This window comes from Plecotus auritus (assembly GCF_963455305.1).
Source record: "Plecotus auritus genome assembly, chromosome: 8".
Taxonomy (NCBI): Eukaryota; Metazoa; Chordata; class Mammalia; order Chiroptera; family Vespertilionidae; genus Plecotus; species Plecotus auritus.
The window spans coordinates 163,746,562-163,766,441 of NC_137782.1; the positions used below are offsets into that span (position 1 = coordinate 163,746,562).

General features: G+C 54.9%; 1 protein-coding gene across 1 annotated transcript in view; it reads right to left on the reverse strand.

Moving 5' to 3' along the window:
* Positions 1–1,581: 1,581 nt before the first annotated feature.
* The window catches only part of KCNK3 (potassium two pore domain channel subfamily K member 3), a 37,778-nt gene continuing 19,479 nt past the window's right edge, over positions 1,582–19,880 (reverse strand). Inside the window, exon 2 of the mRNA XM_080684538.1 lies at positions 1,582–4,649. Within this exon, the coding sequence (XP_080540664.1) occupies positions 3,721–4,649 (929 nt within the window). The 3' untranslated portion in view covers positions 1,582–3,720. The remainder of the gene's footprint in view (positions 4,650–19,880) is intronic.

Here is a 19,880-nt window from a genome sequence, read left to right on the forward strand (position 1 = left end):
CGGTTTGGTTCAGAGGGTACAGGGTCAGCCATGGACTGAAGGGTCCTGGGTTTGATCCGGTCAAGGGCACATACATTGGTTGCAGGCTCGATCGGGAAGCACGTGCAGAGGCAACCAATCAATGTGTCTCTCTCACATCGATCTTTCTTTCTCTCTGCTTCTCCCTCTCCCTTCTGCCATCTCTAAAAATCAATGGAAAAATATCCTCAGGTAAGGATTAAAAAAAAAAAAGAGAGAGAAGAAAAGAAAGGAGGGCAAGTGTCAGCATGTTTGTGTCCTGCAAGGACTGCTAAAGAGTAAAAGCTGCCTCGTGCTGACCTCAAAAATGACATCATTTCTGCTGTTGTTTCACCGAGAAAGACAGAGGGAGCCCTGGCTTCTGATGAGGTGCTCTAGGTGCGGGTGAGCCACCAGGAGCTGAGGTCACCCTGAGGGCCACAGGTCAATGAGAAGCATGTCCCAGCAGCCTGCCTGCAGCCGCACGGAGCAGCCAGGAGCACTGTCACAGTGTCCTGCCTCCTGGAGGGGGTGTGTGGTAGTGGTGGTGCAGGTGCTACCACTTCTTTCTTTGATCCCCGAACCCCCAGTCAATAGGTCTCTCTTTCTATCTTTCAGTTGACTTATATGGGTAGGGGGGAAGACTGGAGAAAGTGCCCATACCCCACCCCCTTTATTTCTCCAGTGTATTTCAATCTGCAGGGAGCACTAGTGGGGAGAGAAATAAATTGAGTGGGCAGTGACCAGCATTTCATCACATGAACTAGAATAGAAAGGCTGTAGTAGGGATTAAGTATTGCTTCATGAAAGAGAGAGAGGTGGACAGGCATGTAGATAGGTTCGGGGTTGCAGTATAAAGACATTACTCTGGGTTCCACTCAGCAACATCTCGAAGCCACTGGCCAGCTGATTCCGGGGGCTGGGACCAGCTGGGTCTGTCCTGGGCTCTGGGGTTCAGTCCCAGGCCAAGTTGTCCCTCCAGAGAAAAATGTACCCTGAAGGTGCTTGTGATGCTTCTCCCTTTGAGGGAGACATTTTTGTGCGTATCAGGCCCCTGAGCCTGGAAGGCCCTGCTGGAAGAAGGGCACCCCCACTCCTGGCTGACAGGCCGTCACTGTCAGCTGGAGTGTGTGTGTGTCCATCAGACTCCGAAGACTCCGGAGAAGGGGGAGTGCTGGACTTGGAATCCCCGGTTCTGGTTCCAATCCTGGGCCCCCCACTCATTGCTGTGGGACTCAGGGAAAGTGACTTGCCCTCTCTGGGCCTCAGTTTACACTTTTCAAGGGGAGAATTGAACCAGGTGATTTCTTTTCTAAGGTCTCGCCTTATAGCTGTTCCTCGTGAAACAGAAAACCTGGATCTGGGAGGAAATCACAAAAGGGAAGCCAGTATTGTCCCCAGCCTTCTCCCTAAGGCCCATGGAAGCAAAAGGTCTAGTCAGCCCAAGGTGCATCAGCTAGTGTGTCTGTAGACCCTGGCGGGGGCAGAGTGTGCGAAGAGGTGTGTGTGCGGGCCAGCAGGTGGCCCAGCCCTGGCAGCTCTCAGGGTATATGATGACAGAGGCAGCCGAGCCTGAACCTGGTCTCCATGGACAGTGTTTATTAGACGCCATTCTCAGTGTGAAGACAGATAGGCAGCAGGGTCTAAAGGGAGGCCGTGGCAGCCGCAGCCTCTGTGGTCCGGGGGCTGCCCGGGGTGGGGGTGTGGGCGTGGGGCATGTCACCCACACATATTGCATATTCTGTGGCAGTGTGCCCAGGCATAAGGCATTGGGGAAGCAGAAAGGCTGCCTGCAGTGGGAGGGGGGAGGGAAGCAATGCTGGCCGTCCAGTTCCCCGGGAAAGACCCAGCAGAGACTGGGGGCCTGGAGACCGAGCAGGGCCATTCAGCCTCCTTCCCCACCATCTCCTTGCAACTTTGGTTGTGGCTCCCTCAGGACTGACGGGACAGGACCCCTCGAGGGCAGGGTCACACACAAGACAGAGGCAGCCGGCACCGCTCCCCACCCCAACATAAACACAGAGGGCGCCCCGGCTCCTGGGGCCTGCTCTCCTTGGCACGTGGGCAGCCAGCTTTTCCAGCTGAGACAGGACTCACACATAGGCCAGGCCAGACTTCTTCCCTCCCAGGGGTTCCCAGAGGCGGATCACCCCGTGGGTCCCCACTCCAGCTTTTCTGAATGCCAGCGTGGGCCTCGCTGAGCGTGTCCAGGTGCTGGGACATGGGAACAGCATGCAAGGGCAGCACTGAGAGAGGAGAAGCCTCTCATCCACCCTTTGATGCTGTCCTGAGTCAGGTGCCAGCTCCAGTGGTGGGTCCCCGCAGGGAGCCTAGGTTCCCACCTCCATCTCTGCTCTCCCTTTGGGTTTCTGGGTGGCAGGCGAAATAGGCAGTTGGCACACCAACTCCAAGCCCCCCACCTGGGAGGGGCGTGCCTTGCTGCAGCCTTAGCTTATCTCTAGCCACTTGGGACACAGGCACCAACACTGGCTGTGGGGTCAGGGATAGTCCCAGTAGGCTATGCCTGCCAGCTCTCTAGCCCAGCACTGGCTCAGACCTGAGGTCTGGGCCTGCTTTAGGCCCCGTTGCCCACACAAGGCCAGTGCACAGGGCAGGAGCTTTGCTTTCAGGAGCGGGCAGAGGAATGGGAAGGAAAGAGCACTCCGCCTGGGAACAAGTGGCCTGGGTTCTGGTCCCCCCCCCCCCCCCCCCGTGCCTTTTGCTGTATGTGTCACCTTGGACAAGTCCCATCACCTGTTTGGGCCTCATTGTCATCGGTAAAATGTGGATGAGCATTCCTGCCCTGGTGACCTAACTGGAGTGTTGGGAGACTCAAACGATGAGTAGTCAGGACATGGTTTTCCAAGGCTACAACTTATTCCAGATGTCAGAGCTGGTAATGGTGAGCAGTGGCCGGATGGCAAGGGGCGTGTCAGTCGGAAGGCTAGGTTCCCTCTGCCCCTCTGGGAATGTGACTGAAGGCCACTTGGTTCTCACCTGCCAGCGGGACCACCCTGGCCATTAGCTCTCCCCTCCCTTCTCTGCTGCCCCCCGCCCCTTCCCCCGGTAGCCCGCCTGGCCTGGCTCCTGTCCGCCTGCCCTCTGGGGTTTAGCTTTAGGGACTGCTGGGTTTCCACTTTCTCCATAACTGCAAAGCCATGCAAAACAACACAGAAGGTCGTGGGAGGTTCCGAGACATAACTGGGGATGAGGAAGGGGAGCAGACTGAGTGGGTGACCTGGACAAAGACACCCTGGCTTTTGGAGCCAAGGGAAGGTGGGAGACCTGGCAGGACAGAGGTATAAATAGAGATGCAAACGTACACGGAACACGAAGTCCCCTCCGGATTGGGGGAGGGGGAGCAGTCTGGGTACCAGCAGGGCCTCTGAGAACTGGGGGGGCTCCTTAGATTTCCAAAGGGACAGGAGGCTCCCAGCTTTTGCCTTCTCTCCCTGCTACCCCCCGCCCCCCAAGTTTCACATTTCTCGGAATTTGCAGGGCGCAGATAGGGGCTCCAGGGTCCTCAGAGCCCCAGCTCCTGCTGGCTGGTGCGAGCAGGCACAGTCGGAGATGGGGGGCTGGGGATGGTGGAGAGGGGTGGGGTGTCCCCCAGGGGCTGAAGGCGGCTGGGGGCGGCCCCCTCGTCCACCCCCGCTGCTCCGCGGGGCAGGAGCCCCGCCCGGCCCACACTCCCAGCTGCTCCAGGCCCCGCGGACGGGGCGTTCACACGGAGCTCCGGCGCTTCATGAGGCCCCGGAAGGTGGACAGGCTGTGCAGGCCGGTGGACACGGAGCTGATGGCGGAGCGCTGGGCCCCGCTGCACAGGCAGCGGTGCGAGGGCGTGTCGCTGTAGCGGCCGCCCCCTCCCGGCGAGGAGTGGCTCTGCTCCACGCACGTGTCGGACGTGGAGAGGTCCCGCGGGATGATCATGGGGATGGAGTACTGCAGCTTCTCGCGGCTCTTGTACCAGAGGCAGGAGCACATGGACTGGAAGTGCAGCACCTCGGCGTAGACGTTGCGGAAGCCGCCGCCCGCCGCCGCCGCCGCGGTGGAGGAGGCGGTGTCGGTGGTGTGCACGCTGCCGCCCGCGCCCCCGCCGCCGCCGCCGCCGCCCAGGCTCCCGCCCGCCTGCCCGTTGCGCGTGAGCAGCGCGCGGTGCTCGGCGTCGCGCTTCTCATCCTCGGCGTTCATGGTCATGAAGCGCAGCACCACGAGGTTGAGGAAGGCGCCGATGACCGTGAGGCCCGTGAGGATGTAGACGAAGCTGAAGGCCACGTACTGCGGCTGCGTCTGCAGCGCCTGGTCCTTCTGCAGCGCCACGTAGTCGCCGAAGCCGATGGTGGTGAGCGTGATGAAGCAGTAGTAGTAGGCCTGGAAGAAGGTCCAGTGCTCGTAGTAGGAGAAGGCGGCGGCGCCGATGCACAGCGTGCTGATGCACGAGAAGAAGCCGATGAGCACCATGTTGGCCATGGACACGTCGGCGCGCCGCATGCCCAGGCCCCGCTTCGCGCGGTGCAGCAGGAACTTCACGAAGGTGTTGATGCGCTCGCCCAGGCTCTGGAACATGACCAGCGTGAGCGGGATGCCCAGCAGCGCGTAGAACATGCAGAACACCTTGCCGCCATCCGTGCTGGGCGCTGCGTGGCCATAGCCTGGGGGCGGGAAGAGAGAAACAGTGGAAGAGGAGAGAAAGCAAGCTCTACCCGGGCTGCGGATTCCGGACACCTGCCCCCTGCCTCCTGCACCCTTCTCTGCCCTACCTCCACCTGCCCCACATTGGCGAGGCCAGCAGTGAAGGAAGCTTCCCTCTGAGCCAACCATCAAATGGCTTTAAGCCAGGAGTTCTGCCTGGAGCCCTGGAGGGGCTAGGACCCTGGATGGGAACTCAGCACAAGCTCTGGCCCTGTTGCTAGTGGCTGTGTGACCTTGGGCAAAGCACTCCCACGTTCTGAACATGTTTCCTCATTTGTAAAATGAAATCTACTGGTCCTGGCTCTGCTTCCTTCACTGGGCTAAGCTACACATTACTTCGTTAATGAAATTATTATAATAAAAATAATGCGGGCAGGCTTTCCAATTTTTCCTCCTTTCAAAGCCTTATCAAAACTTAACCAAATGTTGCTTCTTCCATGCAGTTGTTCTGGATTCTCCCCAGCTGGAAGTGACCTCTGCTTTGAGTGGCACAGAATGTTCAGCTCTGACCTCCAGGGCCAATGTTACCAGCACCCCCCGACCCGTCCCCCAGGGTCACCAACTACACAGATTCAGTTAAACACTAGCTGAGGGTGTAGGGTAGGTACTGCTGGACCTTGTGTTCCTCTCTCGTTCATGCCCAGGGGATATGCCCACAGCACCTTTGATGAGGCAGGGCAGGATACTGTGTGCTTTGGTGTATGATCTGAATTCAAATCTTTATTCTTCCACGGACTGTGTGTGTGATTTTAAACCTCTCTGAGCTGTAGTTTCCACATCTGTAAAATGGGGCTGCTAAGCGGGGTGAAATAAGTGAGAAAATGTGTTTAATGCACTTAACCCAGAGCCTGGTATGTATCAAGTGCTCAAGAAGAGCTCACTATGATGAGTAATGAATGAAGTGCCAGGTTGCCCTCACCTTCCACCGGGGCTGGGGGTCAGCTCAGGTCCAATAAAGTAGGCATCTCTGTCAGCCCAAGGCCATTTGAGTCTTCAAGCTCAGGGAGGTCTGGGGACAGCGGCTTGGGGTATGTGAGGCTCTGGGCTACCCTTAGAATGGGGTCCCCTGCCTCCCTGATCACAGCATCTAGCTGGTGACTGTGTCACCCTTTGCCAGGGGCCTGGACAGCTGAGCTGGTGCGCCACCATGCCTGGCCTGTCCACATCTCAGCAGAGTGAGAACAGATTGTGCCCGCCAGCTCGGCCATGGCAGCCAGATCACAACTCACCTCGACAGCTGGGCAGGCCCCGCGCCAGAGCTGCTTCTCACCCTGTCCTTCCCAGTCCAGCAGGCCAGTACCACACAGGGTGTGGGGGAGGGCATGGCACTGTGGATGGGCTGGATCGGGGTTGGGGAGTGTGGGCCCAGCCCCAGCTTGACCACAGGCTGGCTGTGTGACCGCGGGCAAATCTACCCCCTCTCTGGACCTCTTTTACCTTTCTGCACTCTGGGGCTTGAGCTACAGCTGTTAATCCCTGGCCGCCTGGGAGAGCTGTCTTCAGGGGGAAAGGAGAGACTGGCTGTGAAAACACTTGGAACCTGTGGAGTTTGCCACAGAAGCAGTAGCGATGGGGCTCACAGGGGGAGTCCTGGAGGTGGGGGCAGTCTCTGTGGGGTCAGGCAGCCATATCCCTCCATCAGGGAGAAGGACCTCTCTGGCCACCACCAACACCTCACCCTGTGTTTGTTCATAGGCTGTGATTTCTCCCGGCCCATCAGCCTTTAGAAAGACCCAGCGCCCACCCTCCTGGCAGCCTCATTGCCCATGGTGGGGTGCCCACAAAGTCCCCCAGCTTCAGGGTGAGGGACTCTCCCCCATCTGAATATAGCCCACGTCCCAGCAGACATGATGGCACCTCCCCCATGCATTTCTCACACCGCTCTCCTCCCAGCCTCTCCCTGTCCCATCCCCAGTGCCCTGTCTCCCAGCCCAGATGACAGCGCCTTCCCCTGCCCGCCTCCTGTTGAATGGAGTGATTTTCAAAGCAGGCGGCACATCCAGGCTTAACCAAAGGCTCTTACCAGGCTACAGCCTCATTCCTCACTACAGCCACGGTCCTGTCCGGGGTGGCTCCGGCCTTACCTTTGGTGTCAGCGGTCCTCAAGGCCCCCCTCACTTCCCACCACAGGCTGAGGCTGCAAGTCTTATCTTTCAGGTACATTTTAAACTCTAATTCTCAAAAATTTCCTACAAGGTCATTATTAGGACTATCTCCATTTGACAGAGTCATTAACGCTGGAGAGGGCTTGTGAGTTGGCCAAGGCCACTAGGACTTTCTGACTCATCACTCATTCCAGTACCTCGGAACCAGTTCATCACCCAGGAAGGGTGACTGGGATGGGAAGCTGGGGCCCCAAGAGGGGAGGGCTCCACTTGGTGCCTCATTCTCGGGCAGTGCCCGAGCCGGACCTGGCAGAAACAGCACCAGAAGCGTGATGCCCAGGGAATCATACGCTTCTCCAAGTATCAGGCCCAGGGTCAGCATGCCTCTGCCCCTTTGCCTGGTCCACTGTCGCTGGGTGAAAGGCCCAGGGAGCTGTGAGGACCTGCTGACGTGGGCTCCACTTGGAGGGGTGCCCGCTGGGGTGGAGCCACTCCCAGGGGACCCTGGGAGGTCTGGGAAGTGAATGGGCGTTTGGCAAGGCTTGTCTGCCTGCCAGCAGGCCTACTGCCTGCCTGGTCCTTGCCCACATCAGGCTGGGGTTTACAGGGGGGAGAGGGACAAACAGTAGTCCCCATCTTCTCCCTCCTGTCCAGCCCCGCGTCTCCTGGTGAGGGGCTCCATCTGTCCTTGTGGGTCACTGATACACACAGAGGCTGCCACCTGGGGCTCATAGTTTGAGGACCCTCCTTCCTCGCATCCAGTGGACTGACCAGCCAGAACCCAGGCACCAACCATAAGACTCTGGCCACTGTCTCTCAGAGCGCTAACCAGGGCTGTCCCCGCCCCTTGTCTTCCAGCCACCGGCCTGAATCCACCATTGACTTAAGGTTCTAAGGGCCAGAGAGGCCCTTAGCGATCAGATAGCTCAGTCCTTATAGTGTACAGATGGGGAAATGAAGGCCAGAGAGGAAACGTGACCTTCTCAAGGTCATGCAGCCAGTGAATGGCAGAGCCAGGACTATAACCCAGGATACTCAGTTCTAAACTCAATGCTCGGTCCTCTGCCCGCTGGCTCAGTGTGACCAGGGTTGACCTGTTCATTCAACCAGGCCCAGCATGTCCTGCGTGGGAGCAACTCAGCTAAGCGGTGGTCCTGGAACCTAGCTGGAGGCATGGATTCACCTGAGGAAGCCGGGTGGCTGGACAAAAAAATTAATCATGTGGCTGGACATCAGTATTAATGATGAATATTATTACAGTTCTTCTGTTTTCCTCCCGGCATCACCGAGGAGCGCAGAGATTGGCTGGAGCTCTGCCTTCCAGGGAGATGCAGAGGGTTGGGGGCGTCCAGCATGCCTCTTAGTGGACTTTCTCTCCCTGTGGCCTATTTCCTTCTGGTCAAAGCACAAATGACCAGTCTGAGCCTTGGTAATGGCCGTGATTGAACTGGGCTCAGCTGCCTGCTCCCCACCGACCTCATATGCTTGCCAGCCTGAGTGCCTGACCTGTACCCCTGGTCTAGCTGGCCACAGAGCCAGAACGCTGGCCACAGCCTTGGGTGGAGGAAAGAGCCTGGGGCCAGGAGGCAGGAGACCTGGGGATCTGACTTGACCCTGACCACAGCTAGCTTTGTGTCTTGGGCAAGTCCTTTTCCTTTTCTGGGCCTCAATTTTCCTCATCTGTGACATGGGAGGATAGGGCAAGATAAAAGGTTTCCACCGCTTTTCCTTGCTGTGGGTCCCTTTTATTATTTTTTCTGTTCACTTACTTAGAGTGCAAATTTTGAAAGATTTTATTTATGAAGTACAGTGTGATGGTCAGTGCAGCGTAGCTGCTACACACAACAGGCACTGAATAAATGTAACAGCAATAATTAATTATTTTCCCATCAAAATGAATTAAGGACACATCTGCCCATCAAAACTTCTGATGAGCACGGGATAACTGATTTTATGAGTCTGAATTAAGTTATTGTTATCCTTTTGAAATACTGAAAATAGGTATTTCTGTTTTCTGCAGGGGATCTCTGCAGTTTAGTGGCGTAGATGAGAGCACAGCCTTTGGAGCCGAACAGCTTTCAACTTTGGCCAAGTGCCTCAGTTTCCACACCTGTAAAATGGGAATAGTGGTGGACTTACCTCATAGAACTGCTGTGGGGCTTTGATGAGTTAGTAGACTTAAAATGCTTGTGATCCTGGGATCAATAAATACGAATCACTAGTATGAATAGTTTGGGGGAACATCAAGATTAGATGGTTTTCAAAGTTCCTTTCAACATCAACATTCTATGATCAGTATTTCCCAAAGTTAATTTCCTGAAATACAGTTCCACGGACTGTGAACAACTGTTGGCTGGGAGGAGTTGTTTGGTTAAATCCAATTGGAGGAAGGCTGAACGTATCAGGAGTTGTTGTCATTTCATTTGTGTCGGCTGCATCGGAGCCCACACGTGTTAACATGCGAGGTCAGTCAAAGTTGGGAGCACATGCTACATTTTCCCACTTGTTTGACCTTCCACTGCTTTTCTGACCGTGCTCATTGCTGGACAAGGGTTCCCTAGAGCACAGTTTGGGAAATTCTCCTCTGTAGCATCAAGAACTCGAAGGTCCTTCTTCCAGGACTTCAGATTCTCTGATGTCCCTTCTCTGGTTGGCTCAGTCCTTCTGTAGGTGAGGAACAAAGAGCCCTTGGCAATGCCTGGCTGGGTCTGTTTCCTGGTTCCCAAACACCTACTTATCTAATGTAAATACAGGCACTGAACGGGCTAATGTTTGCCCTGAGGGAAGATGGATGGGGGAACCTGTGGCCTGAGGTGCTCAAAGGCTGTGAACTTGGGCTGATGCAGAGCTAGACATGGGGAAGGGCCTGACGCCAGGGTGCTGCCAGGGTGCCCCACTGGAGAGGAGTGGGGGCTCCAGGGAGACTGAGGCAGCGCCAGGGCTGGCTGTAAGACACAGCTGCCCCAGAGAGGGGCTGGGCTCTCCTGCTGGGCCTGAGCCTGAGCGGCGCCTGGGAAAGACCCACCAAGGATCCCCCCTTGCTCTGGGGATGGCAGCAGTGTGGAGCCAGGAGGTGGGACTGGAGGCTTGAAGGGGTCTAATGGGTGTGTTAAAGGAGATGAGGCAGAAGCAGCTGGTAGCAGCGCCGGGCCCTCAGGGGGGACGGAGGAGCCTGTCCTGCTTGGGGAGAAGTGCGGGCCTTCTCCATCCTTTAGGTTCCAGCTCAGACACCACCTTTTCCAAGAACCTTTCAGGACACTTTCCGGAGCTGGAGGGGCCGCTCTGCCTCGCCTGGCACTTGTGCACTCCAGTTTGCAGAGTCCCCCAGGGCTCCGAGCTCCTGGGGGGCCGGCAAGTCCCCTCAGGGTCCCGCACAAGGCCTGGTGGGAGCAGCTGCTCAACCCGGACAGACCTGAGGCCTGGGATGTGGATGGGAGAAACCTCCCCTAGACACCCAGCAGGGGGAGGGGCGGCAGCCTTGGCACAGGGCCTCTAGTGACTCATATCCCCTGCCCTCCCTGTGGCCCCAGGCCCCTGCAAAAGGAGGTCAGATTCAGTGCCCCGGTAGGAATCCCCCCTGCCCAGGCCTGTGGTAGGCCTGGGAAACCACCAGGGCCTCATGGACCTGGGTGGGGGAGGGGCCAGTGTGCAGAACTGGGTCTGGAGTTTGTCCCCTCCAGGCCAGAGCTCCTTGGAAGGACAGCTCTGAAGCCCAGCACCCTTCCTCCCTCTACCCTGCCCCTTTCTAAGGCCTCTCTTCCCATCTTCCCAGCTACTCTTTCAGCTCCCCTCCCCACTCCCCACGCCCCCTAACCCGTTCTCTCCCGACTCCTGATTTCCCCCCAGACTTTCCAGTGTAGGCCCACCGCTCTCTCTTCTCTCTCTCTTTGAGCTCTCTACCATCCACAGGTGCCCCTATTACTCTGATTCAGGGTCCTGAATGTAGAGCAGCCTTCATCACTCCCATCCCCCACACTCCCCAGACCCACAGGATTAGGGGGAGCAGAGCGGGAGGGTGCTGGTGTCATGGAAAATCCCTGCGGCAGCCAAGGTCAGTGTTTGCAGACACAGCCTGGCCCGGAGCCAGGCCTGCCTCCCTGGCCAGCTCCCTCAGGCCTATCCCAGAGGCTGGCTTTGCACAGGGGCCCTCAGAGGCACCCTGGGGCTGCTCTAGGTGCCTGGGGCCAGGGACAGCAGGGGCAATCAGTTCTGGAGTGTGGGAGACTATGTAGTTCAACGCGCTCATTTTATAGACGGGTAAACTGAGGCCCAGAAGGGGGCAGGGACTAGGGCCCGCGGGCCAGATCCCGCTGTTCTATCCGGTTCTCTTGCTCTCCCCTCCGCTCCTTTACTTTGAATTTATATTAGTTCACACAAACACTCCATCCATGCTTTTGTTCCGGCCCTCCAGTCCAGTTTAAGAACCCATTGTGGCCCTTGAGTCAAAAAGTTTGCCCACCCCTGGACTAGCCCTAGGTCAAGGTGAGTCAGTGACAGAGCCAGAACTGAAATCCAGGGCCCTCAGACCTAGCGCAGTCCGCCCTGCAGGGGCGGCGGCAGGGGCGGGGGCATACTAAAGGCTGTTCTAATAGAAAAAGGAATAGTGACACGTCCAGGAGATCAAGGACCAGCTTGAGGCTGGTGATGGGGCCATAGCAAGTAAGTAGACCCAGATGATCAAGCCACGGTCCTTGACCTTGAAACACTTTCTGTCTGAAAGTGAATCAGATGAAATATCTCAGTGGAAGCACTTTGAACACTCAAAGCCCTGAACAAAGAAGAGGTTATTATAACACAAATTATATAAATGTATGGTAACAGCGGGAAATGTTTCAGGAAGCTGAAGGAGGGCTAGAGGTGGAGAACTTAGGTTGGGGTATCAGGAAGGGCTTCACGGAGGAGGTGGTCTTTACCCTGAGCTTTGAAAGATGGGTGGGAAATACAGAGTTCTTCTGATAGAGGGAAGCTGTTGAAGCAGACACAATGCTAGGAAGACACGTGGCGTTTTAGGGGCAGACAAAATACACCTGTCTGAGGCTGGTGGACATTCTCACAGCTGGGGGGTCGAGGGGACCAACACACAGTCTCAGACAAGCAGCTTCATGATATGCATCAAGAGCCTCAGAGTGTGTCTACCCGCTGGACCTGCAATGCCACTTCTAGGAATCTCTGCTCAGAAAATAACCAGAGAGCGGAACAAGGATTTATGAGCAAGGATGTTTATAGCAGTATTTTCATAGTGAAAAATGGTAAACAGTCCTAATGTTCACCGATAGGGTTTGGTTAAACATATTAAGGCATATTTATGTGTTGGAATATTGTGCAGCCACAAAAGTGCTGTTCTTAAGAAGTCTTTTAATGACATAGAAAACCACCTTAGAATGCTAAACAAAACTGGTAGGATGTAACTCTTTATGCATAATGGGATCTCATGCTGAATATACAAATATTAAAAAAAAAGTATACACACACACACACACACACACACTCAGAAAGAGAAGCTGGAAGGAAATATACTAAAAAGCTCATAGAGTTTATCTTTAAACTATGGGCTCATGATTAATTTTTAAAATATATTTTATTGATTTTTTACAGAGAGGAAGGGAGAGGGATAGAGAGTTAGAAACATCGATGAGAGAGGAACATCGATCAGCTGCCTCCTGCACACCCCCTACTGGGGATGTGCCCACAACCAAGGTACATGCCCTTGACTAGAATCGAACCTGGGACCCTTCAGTCTGCAGGCCGATGCTCTATCCACTGAGCCAAACTGGTTAGGGCTTATGATTAATTTTTTAAAAAAATATGTTTTTATTGATTCCAGAGAGAGAGGGAGGGAGAGGGAGAGAGAAACATTGATGAGAGAAACATCCTGCACACATCCTACTGGGAATCTAGCCCCCAACCTACGCATGTGTCCTGACCAAGAATCGAACCAGTGACCTCTTGGTGCATGGGACATTGCTCAACCAACTGAGCCACATGGGCCAGGGTTCATGATTAATTTTAATTTCCTTTTATATATTTCATATTCTCTACAAAACTCTATTACTTTTGTAAGTAGAAAGTAATGGCTATTAGAAACGTAACAACAACAGAAATTCTGGTTTTCTTGGAGCGGAAAGTTCACGAGTAGTGAAGGTTGATAAGGTGGGCAAGGGCTTTGAAGAGTAGGTATGGGAATTCAAACCTTGACTTAGTCGCTGATGGCTCCTGAGTAGGGAACAGACATGTCAAAGAGGTATCGAGATGACTTTTTCTGGCATCCCTGTGCAGGGCTTGGCAGTGGGAGATGGGAAGCAGGATGATTCATTAGGAGGCCTCTGCATGGTCCATTGTCAAGTGCTCAGCAGTGCACTGAGTTCAGGAGAGGAGAGAGAGGGGGGAAAGGAGGGAGGAGAGGGGAGGGGAAGGAGGGAGGGGAGGGGAGGGAGGAAAGAGCAGACACACAATGTGTGAGATGCTCCTGTATGTGTGGGTTTGAACTGTAATCCCCATGAAGGAGGAGATTTTTGTCTCTTTTGTTACCACTCTGTTCCTCACACCTAGAAGAGTATGTGGCATGTAGCTGGCATTTAATAAATCTTGGTTGTTGAATGAGTAAACTAGGAAGGGGAGGCATCAAAGGTGAGCCTGAGGATTGAAAGGGGTGGAGGTAGGGAAGATGGACAGAGCATGAGGCCCAGAGTGGGCAGTGTCACAGAACAGGGCCAATCTGGGGCCTATGGGGTCTGTTCCAGGCCAGCCATACACCAGGTGGCCATGGCCTAGGCCCATTGTCTGTCTGCATCCTTATGACCAGCTGGACAGGACATGTGTGAACTCAGAACTTCTAACAGATTGGATCTGGTGGGGTTTTAATTACATGAATGCACCAGGGACAGCCTGGCATGGAGAAAGGAATTCTACAGCCCAATTTACAGTGGACTTGGCCATCTGCTGAGATGCCAGTCCTCCTCTGAGCGCTTCTTAACCGCCTGTGTCTGTAACTCTAGCATCTGGCTGGCTCAAGTCCTACACGTACACTCACTGGCTTTTCCTGTTTTGCCCATGGAGCAGAAGCAGGGGCTGTTGGCATCTCCTTGCCGGTTTCCCCCTAAAGTGTCTGACCTGCTCCCAGTAAGAAGCCATGTTGAGTCATGGGGGCAACAGTGGCCACCCCAAGGATCCCTCTTGGCTGTACTGTGTGCCCAGAGGCCGGCTGCCTGCAATCTCACCCTTTGGGCAGTGTTACAGGGGTGGGGCCTAGAGGGGCAATGGTGCAGAGTTAAAGAGCACCCAATCAGGAATCAGAGGCTGGCTCCCATCCCAGCTCTGCCCCATCTTGCTGTGTAGGATAGGAGTTGGCGAACTTTTTTTCTATAAAGGACCAGAGAGTAAATATTTTGGGTTTCGCAGTCCATAAGGTCTCTTGTAATTACTCACCTCTGCAATTGTATCAGGAAAGCAGCCACAGACAATATGTAAATGAATGGGAGTGACGGGGCTCCAATAACACTAGTTATAAAAGCAAGTGGTGGGCCAGATTTAGCCCCCGGGGCCCTCGTTTGCTGAGCCTGCTGCAGGGCCTTTGTTAAGGCATGTCAGCTCGCTGAGCCTCAATGTTCAAGTTAGATTAGGAGGCTATTTCTATGAAATAAATTGCAAGCTCCCTGTTTCCTGGACCATGCACCGGCCCAGAAGAGAGTGGTGAGTTCTGAGCAGGGCTTGGAGCCCAAACCTGCCCGTGGAATTGGTGTCCACAGCTCTTTGGAGGCCACAGCTGCATTTCCACATTTCTGGACATGGTTCATGTTTTGTTGCCCCACCCCCAGCCTCCCAAGGGCTTCTACTTCTTCATCAAAGCCCATCTCAAAAGTCACCCCGTCTGTGAAGCCTTCCTTGATCCCACCACCTAAACAAATCAGTGCTCCTGGAGCCCCTTGTTCACCACTCACCATGCTTCAAACACCCTCCATGCAACCAGCAGACTTTTTTGAGTCCTTAGTATGTGCAGTGCTCTACGTTCTAGAACAGTGGTCGGCAAACTCATTAGTCAACAGAGCGTCAAACCGTGGCTCGCGAGCCGCCTGTGACTCGCGAGCTGCAGTTTGCCGACCACTGTTCTAGAATAATAATAACAATGCCTGTTAGTATTTCACGTCTGCAGGGCTTTGTCCTTTACAGGCAAGTTCTATCCATCCTATTGTCTGAGCTCACACAGCAATCCTGTAGAAGAGGTGTTATTGTTATTCCCATTTTACAGATGTGGAAACTGAGGCCCAGAGACATAAAGTGTTTCATCTCAGGCCATAATGCTAGAAGCAAACTTGAAATTCAAAGGCAGTTCTCTTTCCACTGGACTCTTCCACAGGGATGGAAGTCAGAAGACCTGGGATCTGGTTCTAGCTTTGCCATGTGATCACAGGCCAGATCCTGTCCTTGGCTGGGCCTGGAGTTCCTTCTCTGGAAAATGAAGAGGCTGGAGGAGATATTCTTGGGGCCCTGCAACGTTCTAAGGTTTTAGGCCAGCCGTGGGCAAACTACGGCCTGCGGGCCAGATCCAGCCCGTTCGGCTGTTCTATCCGGCCCGCGGAGCCAAAAGAGCGGAGGGTTCTCTTGCTCTCCCCTCCGCTCCTTTACTTTGAATTTATATTAGTTCACACAAACACTCCATCCATGCTTTTGTCCCGGCCCTCCAGTCCAGTTTAAGAACCCATTGTGGCCCTCGAGTCAAAAAGTTTGCCCATCCCTGTTCTAGGCGGTCAGAGTGGCCATGTTCCCTCATCCATAAACAGTGGAGAAAGCAGAAATCTCAGTGGGACTGTTTGGTCCCCAAAGCAACGGCACTGAGCCTTTGGGTACACAGACCCACAGCTGCTGGGGCCCACGTGTCTGTAGAGCTGTCCCAGTTGGCACTGAGCAGATGCTGTGGATGGGGTGAGAACCCGAGGGCTGTCCTGGGAAAGGAGGGCGGAGGGGGCGGGGGCTGGCCTGGTCAGCATGGCTCTGAGTAACATCCTTCCAGTCAAAGCAGAGGGGCAGCCAGAGTGAGCTCTTAAAATCGCATCTCGTTCACGCACTCCTATACAGACGCCCAGCACACGACGCCACACGGAGTCAGGGGGAGATGGCTGCATGGCCCCACCTGAGCCTCCCAGGACCAAGACAGGCCAGAGCATCCAGGAAGTCTTGTCAGTCCTCAGGTTCTCCCTACTGACTGGCTGAGCCCTGAGGGGTCCTGACCGCACCTCCATCTAGCCCTGGAGACCAGTCTCCTGGGGCTTGGAATCTTGGCTTCTATTTGCTTTTGCTGCCTTTTCCTTTTCTCTTCCTCCCCTTCCTCCTCCTCTTCCTCCTTGTCTCATTTTGTCTTCTTAGTCTCCCTCTGAGCTCAGAGGACAGAGACGGTGCCTTGTACCGTTCAATAGCTCAGTGCCTGGCCCACAGCAGCCAGTAGTAATGGTGGTGGTGGTAGGAAGTAGTAACAATAGCAGTAGTAATGGTAGTAAATAAGAAAGCTCGCATTTATTGAGCATCTATGTGCCAGCCACTGTCCTAAGTGCTTTTAGTCACAATATTTCATTTACTTTTCACAAAACCTTTATGAGCTAGGTATTATTTCCATTTTACAGATGAGAAAACCAAGGCACAGAAACTTTCTGGAGCCCATTCATGACCACACAGCTGGTGAGAGTCTGAGTCTGCGTACCAACTCAGGCCTTGTATAATCTAACCGATGTTAGTTGATTAGATACTGCATTCTGGATGGCAGGTGCCCTGGTTTTCCAGCTGAGGAGACTGAGCCAAGTGGCTGGGTGACTTGGACAAAGCCGTACAGGTATGTGGCAGAGCCAAGACTAAGTCCTAGACTAAGTCCTGCTCCTTTTATTCCACTTGCCAGTGGCTTCCAGGGTCTTGTGGACCCAGAGATCGGGGTCCACGGCCCATCTGAGTGGGACCTTCATGAATTGCTCTCAAGGTTGTTCTGGGAAAGTGGAGAGGCAGCTCATAACCTGTCAGTCAAAGCAGATGCTTTCTCCAGCTGAGATCCCTCCTCCTTCCCATCCAGGCCCTTCTCCCCCAAAGGCTGGCCTGAGAGTGCACTGGGTCTCCGCCAGCCTGAGCCAGCTCCGAGGAGTTTGAGGGGGCAACGGTGGGGGGGGAGGGTGTAGAACTTGGCTAGTCTCAACAATATCTGCTGAAAAATCAGTGAGATGAAAATGGCTTCATTCCCCCTTAGCTTGTCTTAATTAATTAATTGAGCAAACATTTCTTAAGCACCTACTTCTTCGTGCCAGGAACTTGACTAAGTGCTGGGAGAGGATGCAGAGATGAGGATGGCTCAGTCTTGCCCTCCGGGAAAACAGACAAGTCAGTGGGCAGTTGAGAGCAGACTGTCTCTTAAGTAAAGCCTTGTCCCAGGAAGTGCTGAGCCTCTGCCAGAGGAGCCATTCCATGCCGGTGGGACTGTGGGCACCCCAAACCAGAGGGAGTCAGAGCCGTCGCAACCCTGCCCATGCCCCTGTGGCTGGGAGCACGCAGGCTCCGCTCCTGGTGGCCTTCGAAGATGGCCCTGGACACTTGGAAGTGTGGTTTATGGTGAGTGTGCACACCTGGCTGCCACAGAGCTGCTTGGCCCCGGCTGTCACTAGAAATTAGGTCAAGGTCACTGTCTGATGCCATGCTCTCTTTTCCTCTCTTTTCCTCTCTCCTCCTCCTCCTCCTCCTCCTCCTCCTCCTCCTCCTCTTCCTCCTCCTTCTCCTCCTTCCCCTTTTCTTTCTCCTTCTCCTTCTCCTTCTCCTTCTCCTTCTCCTTCTCCTTCTCCTTCTCCTTCTCCTTCTCCTTCTCCTTCTCCTTCTCCTTCTCCATATACTATTTTTAAGTAAACTATTTTAGGGCAACTTTAGGTTTACAGAATTATTGTGAAGACCTTCCTTTCTTTTTTAAACACTCACCACCTCCCGTGTTGATGCGTTGCTGGCTGCTGGGTTCCCACCTCCACCTCCACCTCCACTGCCTTCTCCCAGGAAGCCTTCCTCGGCTCTGGCCCTGCGAGCATCCCCATCGCTCAGCTCCCCACACAGCATCCATCTCTGCACTCACTTGGCCTCTTGGCAGATGCTGCCTGGCATAGTCACCCCTCTCCTTATGCACAGCGACGCCTGTGAGCAAGGCTCCTTGAGTCAGATCTGCCTGCGCAGAAGCGGCGGGGCCGGGGGTGGGGGTGGGGGGGGAGGAAAGGGGCGTGGCAGGCCTGGGGTGATGCTGGACACGGGACAAGGCTTTGGGAGGTGGTCAGAGCCCAGGCCTGGTTCCCTGGGTGGGGCCTCACCTCGTGGCCTCCCCTCTGTGCGGCTGGGTCTGGGGTGGGAATGGGAAGGGGATGCTCTGTAAGAAGAAGGAAGGGAGGCCATTCACAGACCAGAACAGAAGCTGTGCTTTCTCTCTTCTAATGTCTCCCTAATAATGGCAGTCCAAGACCCGTGCTGTGTCTGTTTCCTCTGCTCTTCACCATGGCCTTCAAGGTGGGCATTATTAGCTCCAGGTTGGTGAGGAAATCAAGACTACTTGCCCAAGGCCAGACCGATGACAATGGACAAAGCTAGGATTCAACCTCCATCTTTTGACCTTAAAGTCCAGGCACTTTCAGGCGCCCTGGGACCACCCACTTTGTTTTAGAGCAGGGTGTCCAGCAGGCGTTATCCTGAGACCAATGGAAGCCCCAGGGCAGGATCTGGTGCGCTGCATACAGTGGCTATTCAAACCACAGGAGGCAGGAGCTGGTGTCCTGATGGCGTCCCTCCAAAGACCCTGCCTTCTGCCAGGCTGATGAACCCAGCGGTGGATGGCCAGTCCTTTCTGTCCTAAGGAGCAGCCAGCCCCCTGGAGGTCTCGTGGGATGTGCTAGTATGGCCCTGAGCCAGACAGAGCAGGAGGAGAGGAGAGGGAAGCTGGAGGGCGGGGGTGAGGGACCAGAGGGAGGCCGCTTATAGTGGAAATGTCTAGAGTGTCTGCTCCCTTCCTGCCTCTTTGGAGCTGTCCTTGCAACCACCCTAGTCAAGGGTGGGCCTACGCCACCCCTTTGTACCATGTGACCCTGGCTCAGCCCACAGCGGATTGGGCCAGGGATGGACTCCTGATCCAAGAGGAACCAGGATCAGCTGCCCTGAGCCAATCAGGTTGTCTCTCCCAGACACTGTGATCAGAGGCTGAGGGGCCTGTCGGCGCTGGGAAGCTGAGCTGCAGGGTTATAAAGAGTCTGGTCCTAGCCAGGACCAGGGTGAGTCAACATCGCATGCAAGTCAGAGCTACAAGGGAAGAGAAGCCAGAGTGATGGGGAACAGCAGGGACAGGGATGGTGTGGCCTGAGAGAGGGGGAGGGAGAGGCCTTGGCTTTGCACTGCGGGCTGTTGACCCCAGCTAAGTGGTGCTGTTTCCTTTCTGAAGTCTCTTACTTGCATTGGTCCAAGGAGGCACCGTCCCCCGGCTAAGCTCTGGTCGCTCCCGACGGAGGGGCCAAGCTCCCAGCACTGCATCTGGGTGAGCAGCACAGCAAAGGCCCTGGCTGGGTTTCAGGGATCCCCCCGGACACTGTGCTCCACAGTGTTCAGGAGCATTCCTGCTGCCCCTTCAGCAGCCCCGTGCAGCCCCGTGGGCCGCGGTGGTCTCCATTCAACAGGTGGGGACAGTGAGGCCTGGAGACATTGGTGTCTCACCGAAGGCTGCAGCTCCAGAGCTGGAGGACCTGGGACCCAGGTCTCCTGACTCCAGGCCTGCTGCTTCTCCCACAGCCCACACTGCTGCTCCGATCACCCATCTAAGCAAGTAGCTGGGTGGCCTTGGGGTTAGAAATGCAGTGTGTAAAGTGCTTGGTACAAGACCTGGCATGTGGAGGGTCTCAGGAAGTAGGAGCTGTTATTAATTTTATCATTTTCTAAAGCATAGATCTGAGCTGCCACTCACCATTCAGAAGCCTCCCGCCCCCCGTTTCCCCCGCCCCCCACCCCACTACCTGGCCTTCTCTCTCCTGACTCACCCAATGGTCCCAGTCCCCTCTGTCCCAAGGTTTCTCTGCACCTGCGCCATGCCTCACCTGAGTACTT